The sequence below is a fragment of the Saprolegnia parasitica genome, assembly GCF_000151545.1.
Source record: "Saprolegnia parasitica CBS 223.65 unplaced genomic scaffold supercont2.130, whole genome shotgun sequence".
Classification (NCBI taxonomy): Eukaryota; Oomycota; class Saprolegniomycetes; order Saprolegniales; family Saprolegniaceae; genus Saprolegnia; species Saprolegnia parasitica.
Window position 1 is genome coordinate 74,952 of NW_012156524.1, and position 6,361 is coordinate 81,312.

General features: G+C 53.6%; 3 protein-coding genes across 3 annotated transcripts; 2 read left to right on the forward strand and 1 right to left on the reverse strand.

Moving 5' to 3' along the window:
- Window positions 1–1,745: 1,745 nt before the first annotated feature.
- SPRG_14502 (hypothetical protein) lies at window positions 1,746–2,207 on the forward strand (the record flags this gene model as incomplete). Its single annotated transcript, XM_012353677.1, has 1 exon — window positions 1,746–2,207. The coding sequence occupies one exon, from the start codon at window positions 1,746–1,748 to the stop codon at window positions 2,205–2,207; it is 462 nt and encodes a 153-aa protein (XP_012209067.1).
- Window positions 2,208–3,550: 1,343 nt separating this feature from the next.
- On the reverse strand, window positions 3,551–4,081 carry SPRG_14503 (hypothetical protein). Its single transcript, XM_012353678.1, has one exon. It carries the CDS (start codon window positions 4,066–4,068, stop codon window positions 3,631–3,633), a length of 438 nt encoding a protein of 145 aa, XP_012209068.1. The 5' UTR covers window positions 4,069–4,081; the 3' UTR covers window positions 3,551–3,630.
- A 1,525-nt stretch (window positions 4,082–5,606) lies between these two features.
- SPRG_14504 (hypothetical protein) lies at window positions 5,607–6,248 on the forward strand (the record flags this gene model as incomplete). Its single annotated transcript, XM_012353679.1, has 1 exon — window positions 5,607–6,248. A coding segment is annotated over one exon (642 nt), but the record flags the coding sequence as incomplete, so codon positions are not given.
- Window positions 6,249–6,361: the final 113 nt, after the last annotated feature.

Genomic DNA, 6,361 nt, shown 5'->3' on the forward strand with positions numbered 1-6,361 from the left:
CAATGGAAGATCGTGACGACATGGCCACCCGTAAAGCTGCTCGAAGGCACGCTCGAAGAGAAGGACGTCGACGACGGCAGCATCAATCATGGCATCCAGCCCGATGAGACGCGGTTGCTCCAGTCGTCTGAGCTCGATGAGCTGTGGGACATCCTCTTGGAGTTAGAAGACGAGAACCGAATCGTCGTGAAAGCCGAGCCCATTGAGATCTAATACACTAATACTCTTGTTCATGTCAAGTCCCATTGATGTCATTCGTGCCTGATTGACCTGCTACCTGTCGTTCATTGGTGACATGTAACTGCCATGTCTGCACCTCTTGTAACTGTCGATCATTGCCAGCCGCTCGTGTTCAACGTCGCTGAGCCGGGGTCGGACGTCAGACTTGACCGCCACAATATCGACGCGCTCTCAAACTCAATTCCAGCTTGCGCAGTTATAATTGGAGTCCATTCAAGTTTGTATATCCGCTTTCGCATCTGGCAGCGACGATGTGTGGAGGACGGGCGACTGGCGCGTTACGACTAGTGCCAAATCAGCCCCCGATGCAGCAGCACCGCTGACCACATTCATGGCAGCTACTCTGCACCGCCACTCTTCTCCTGGGCTTGACACCTCCTGCGTCGATGGCATGGGCATAAGAATCGGACTCCACGTGGTTTTCAAGCTACTTGAAGCTACGCCGCGCTTCGCAGCCGAGATTCTTTGCGACTTGAAGCTCGATACGCATCGGATAAACCACGCGAAATCGACCGCAAGGTTCGTAAAATGAGGGAAGGCAAGATCAAGTCCATTGAGTGAGCTGCGCACATATGCGTTGGGAGCTCGACCTCCGAGTTGTTTAGTGCTCTAATCTGCTCGGGTGGAAACCACTTTCCGTGTCACCACCAAAACATTTCACTGAAGCCGCGCGGACTATAACGGCAATGGCCTTATTTGGGTTGTGTATTGAACGTGGAAAGAGTCTGTAGATAAGTCTTGGTGAGTTTCGGAAGCGTTTTTAGTAGTGCCTCTAGAGAACCCGCTAGCATGCGAGTCGAGCTGCGGATTGTCTCGAGCCAACTCGCTTGCGGCGCAGCTCACGCTGTGCACAAGACCGTTTTTACGTGTACCATGTCTGATTGGCCGAGGCAAAAGATATATTTTTGCGATCTTTGACCTGCCATCAGCAACGGTGCCTGAGAGAGCCATTCAAGCACAAACTTATGTCGTAGAAAGGGTACGCCGCGATCGAGCCAGCCGCCATCAGATAGTGATGGCCAGCAGCAGCATCGACACCCGTGCGGTTTCGCGCTCAATCCCTAAAACCGAGCGTCTTGCGCAGCGCGTTGCGTCACCTCGACTCGAGCGAACGTTGATAGACGTGAAGCGTTCGATCGCAACGGTCGCAGAAGCCCATGCGTCCTGCGTCGATGGTGCGCGTGTGCCTGCTGGGTTCTACGTGGTGCGACGCAACTTCATGGATCTCGTTACTTGCGAGCAAGATCTTAGTACGTGCTACCAACGCTATTTCTCAGTCCATGCATTCGATGCTTCTACGATCTCCTTTCATAGAGAGCCCCAGATAGATGTGGGAGGAACGAACTTCAAGAAGACGCACCAAACGGATCGAAGTTTCCTCGATGCTACGCCCCGGCTATCTTTTGCCGCTCGCGACAACGTCGCAGCAGCTCGCTCTCAATGTCGTGGAAAGCCTGCAATGGAACCATTTCCCAATTACCTTTGCCTCAAACACTCGCAACTCGATGGTGCACTACGCCAACTACGGTCGTTGGACGGCTCCAGAGCTCCACTTTCTCCAGCATCTAGTCTCGTGCTTCTTGCGGGGCATCCTGGAAGACGACATCGGCGAGACCACGCTGCGCCAGTACGTCTCGACCCAGCTCAAGTGCGACCCGATGCGTGTCACGAAGCGGCTCAAGAAGGGCCGGACGCTCGTCGACCGCCTCCTCCTCACCAACTTTAACCGCAAAACGTACAAGCACGTGAGTGACTACAACAACGACGACATCAATCGGCTCAACGACCTCAAGCAAGCGCGGCTTGTCTTTGAAGCGTCGTTGCGCACGAAGCGGGCGCGAGCTCCGATCGAGCGCGGGTATCTGTCAATGCATGATCTCGTCGACGCCAGACCCAAGGCGATGCAGTCTGATATTGATGATGACGACCATGATACCTTCAGCAGCTGCGGCCTCTTTCTTTTTTAAGTTACAACTAATGTGTTGAATCTCCAAAAATTCTCACAACAGGCGCGGTGTTTTACATGTTAGAAATAGTGGGGGGTGTCAGAGAGAAGGCGCTTACCGGGGTAGCTCGTGCACTGCAGGTACTGTAGAAAGCGTTTCAACAACGACAGCACTATGGTAGTAGCAGCTTGTACCTGGTAGCCGACGAGTCCGCGCCGCCGTCTCTATTCCAAGCCGCCACCTCTTCGAGCACTTCGGCACGACAGGTGTCCGTACCACAATTCTGTGCCCCGGGTTGCATGTTGGGTCTAGCAATGTCGTGCAAATGAATGCTGTTCTCCAAGATGGCGGTCCCATTGACGTAGATCGCTAGTGAAGTGTAGTCCGTGGGAGCAATACACAATCCATAAGTGTGTAGACTCTACACACTCATGGATTGTGTACGCTTCGTGGTGAGCTTTGTGGATATCGATATGTCAATAAATGCACTGCAACTTTTTCGAAAGCACGGCTTGGGGTGAAAACCTACGTGTCCAAGGTCGCCTGCTTCAATCAGCCTCATTCTGTATGGCAGTGATACTGGAACACTCGAAAATGCGCTTGTTTGCACAACGACAATGCCAACAAAAATGACGTATACAATGTTACGTACGACACCGGACACCGGGGTGCCATCCGTGCGCAACTATTCCCAAGGAATAGGCACCTATACTGTGACCCATACTGGAAATCGTTATTGGTACCCCGAGCAGATGGTTATGCCAGCACTGATTGGCTTTCACGTTCGGGTAAGGGGGTAGGTGAAGAGGGCAATTGAAATGATTGGCTGAAACATCAAAACCTTATGTAAATCGCCATCTGCTCGGGGTACCAATAACGCCTGCCGACCCATACTGGGCACCCTTGTGCGTTCGCGAAACTGCCGCGTAACGCTACGTAACATGATCGCTCCGCCAACATGACGAGCTACCGGTACGTGGGTACGAATGACCTTTTCGCTTATGCTGCGTCTGTGTTTAACGTTGATCGCGATGCGCTTGCGGCAAATGCATGGCTGTGCGAGGCGTGCATTCGTTGTTTCTCTACAGGTGTGCGACCGCAGCGAGCCTAATACCGGTAAAGGAGTCGCGGTTTCACTCGCTGAGGGTTACAGACGACTTGAACTGGTACAAGCGCACGCGCGGAATGCCACGCGCCTCATATTGCTTCCACGCAACCGCGACAAGATGTCCTTTCTGACGTATTTTTATCACCGCGGCTCCATCAACACCAATCTACATGGCGCACGCACGTGGAGTCCTTAACGCACTTGTACACGTTAGCGCATAAGTCGCCGAAGCTTTCATGCAATCAAGAATTGTACACGAATAAATTAACCTTCGACTAGTAGAGTACAACTGAAGAAACGCCTACGACCGGGTTTCACGCCAATCAAATGATGGACTTAGAGCTGGTTTCGAATCGGACTCGTTGGTGGGTAGTAGATGTTTGGGCGACGCGCCATGAGCGGACTGTGCGGTGGCGCAATGTCGTCTTCATCGTCATGGAAGGCCCAGACGCCGTTGCCTTGGACAGGCTTGGTAACGATCGGACTTGGCGGGCGGCGCGTGGCCTCGGCATCGAGGAGTGGTATCGGCTCGTCGTCCTCATCAAAGTTCCAAGCATCAAGGCTTGCAAGCTCCGATTCGATAAATGTTGTCTCGGATGAGATCGAATCGGTGCGAAGCATCTTGGTCATCCCATAGCAGAACTCTTCGTCGTCGTATTCATCGTCCGAAGTCGCCACAGTACGGCTTGAGATGAGCACTTGACTGACGGTCGATGTCTTGGAAGAGCTTTGGCGATTGAAGCGCCACCAAGAAGGAAACATGGAAAAGGCCATCGTTCGTAGTGTGATGCAAATTTGGAAATGTGAGTCGTGCTAAGTTGCATGTCAAGAGTGCCCCATGTCTTTGTACCTGCCTTTGTCGAATCGTCAAGCAGATGTCGAGCACACCCAGCAAGTTCCTCTTTCTTCGAGCGCGCAAGCGAGACACGCCCAGCTGTGTTGTACCTCCAGTCATTGCGTCCGCAGCACGTATCCAACAATGAGCATGGGCGCGGCCAAGCAAAGCAAACAAAACGCCTAACGATGCTATAGCTTGTTGTGTTGTGCCTTGGCGATACGCTAAACGTCCACTTTTCCGCCGGATGCGTCACGAGTACTGTCGATTGCATATTCTGCCACGTCACAGCGGCAAACGCACCGTCAACACACGCAGCGCATCACGCACATGCGTGAGTACAGACTGTGAGTACTGCAGTGCGTGTCCCTGCAGCCTTGCATTTCAACCCAACACCAAGATGAAGTGAAATTGACGAGGGCGATGCATGACGGAAGCCCTAAAACATTTCCATGAATACAGTGCCAGAATTCACGCACGACAAACGTCAATTATGGAATATACTTCACGACAAGGTACAATACGTCGACGACACAATGTAGTGGAGTTTTGCAACTGGGACGAATGCAACTTTGTGGTACGGATTGGTACCCCCAGTTCTAACCGCGCGCTGACGCCCACACACGTCTCACCAACAAAATCTGCAATGACGCTTTGTCACACTCAGTAGACGGTAGAAAGTACACCAATTCTCGACAAGCTCGAGTCGCTGCGTGTACGCACATGTGCGAGCGAGATTTGTACATGGTGCAACACGGGACCACCACTTGCTGCGATTTCGCAACTGCAATGCTGTCGAGAGGATTTGCGAAGGGCAGATGTCGCACAGGAACGACGGCACGTAGCTTCGTGCGTTTAATTGTGCTTACTGCGTGCCATCAGAACCACAAAGACCTTAAAGAGGTTGCACTGTTAGACTCTGCATTCCGTCAGGTGCTCGATAGTACTGCCATCACCGTTTGCTGCTGCGCCCGCTGCCCCGGCATCATTGTGACGCACAAGGCTATTCGACGTCGTTGAGGGTGCTTAAATGTTCCTCGAGTGAAAGCGCGCCTCGTTTTGTCTGCTTGGTCACCGTGGACGGAACACTCGAACAAAGGAGGTTGCGTCTCTGCTGTGCCGGGACATGAGAAGAGGTGTTTGCTTCATGCATACACATCAACGTACTGCCAGCCAGCACTGTTGCAAATACGTCAAGCAGTCGTTCTCGCCTCGCGGGCTGCAATATGCATGCGACATCGAGTCAGTTCCGCTTCTAGCGAGTATGCAAGTCTGCCATGCCAGAGCGGGCGGACCGCGCTGCTAGTCGGGTGCTATCTGGTTGAAAAGATGTGTCCCGCCAAAAATGACGCATCGGATTGGCTCGCGCTCCGTACGGCGTCAAATGATTGGCTCTTTTTTGGATTGGCGGATTGGATGTATGCCCTTCGCTGTGATTGGTCAAAATGAGGTCCAGGTCAGTTGCCATCGGCGAGCCATGTCCGGAGGTGTCCAAGTCGAGACCCTCGCTGCATTGCGCGACTTCCTCGACGTCGTGCTGCTTTCGCTCGAAGCAACCCCTCCCGTACCTCTCTCGGCGCAGACGACGACGACCCTCCTCGAGAAGCTCAAGATGACGTCCAAGAAGCTCAAGACGTCAGAGTCGACGGCGCTGCCCGCGCCAAGCAAGCTCACAGCCTTTGACGCGTACACATACCTGACTGCGCAGTCGTACCACGGACACGTGGCCGCGATGCACAAGGCTCCGACGCATGCAGCGCTGCATTCGTGGCACGGGAAGGCGGCGACGAAGTACAAGCCTGCGAAGGTCCACGGAGCCACGGCGTACAAGCCATACACGGCGCCGATGCACTACGGACATGCAGCAGCACCAACCAAGACACCCACATATCCGACGAGCAAGTACGGACAAGCGAAACCAGCGTACAAGCCCGCCGCGCTGCAACAGGAAACCACGACGGCGACAGGCGACGTTGCCGTGCTATTGAAGCGGCTCGATGCACTCGAAGCGAGCAACGCGGCTCTGAAGGCGACGGTGGTGGAGCTGGAAGGCAAGCTCGAGGAGCACGTCGAGCGTGTGACTGAGATCACGAACGACCAAGAGTCGACAAACGAGCAGGTCGAACACAAGCTACACACGCTCGATATGACGGTCAAAAGCCACACCAAATTGACGCAGATCCAGGAGAGCAAGATCCAGACGATGAGCAAGACGCTCAAAGAGCACACGAC

What these genes read in the sequence shown, in the direction of transcription:
- SPRG_14503 (XM_012353678.1), bottom strand. Translation starts at nt 4,068, where the DNA reads ATGGCCTTTTCCATGTTTCCTTCTTGGTGGCGCTTCAATCGCCAAAGC.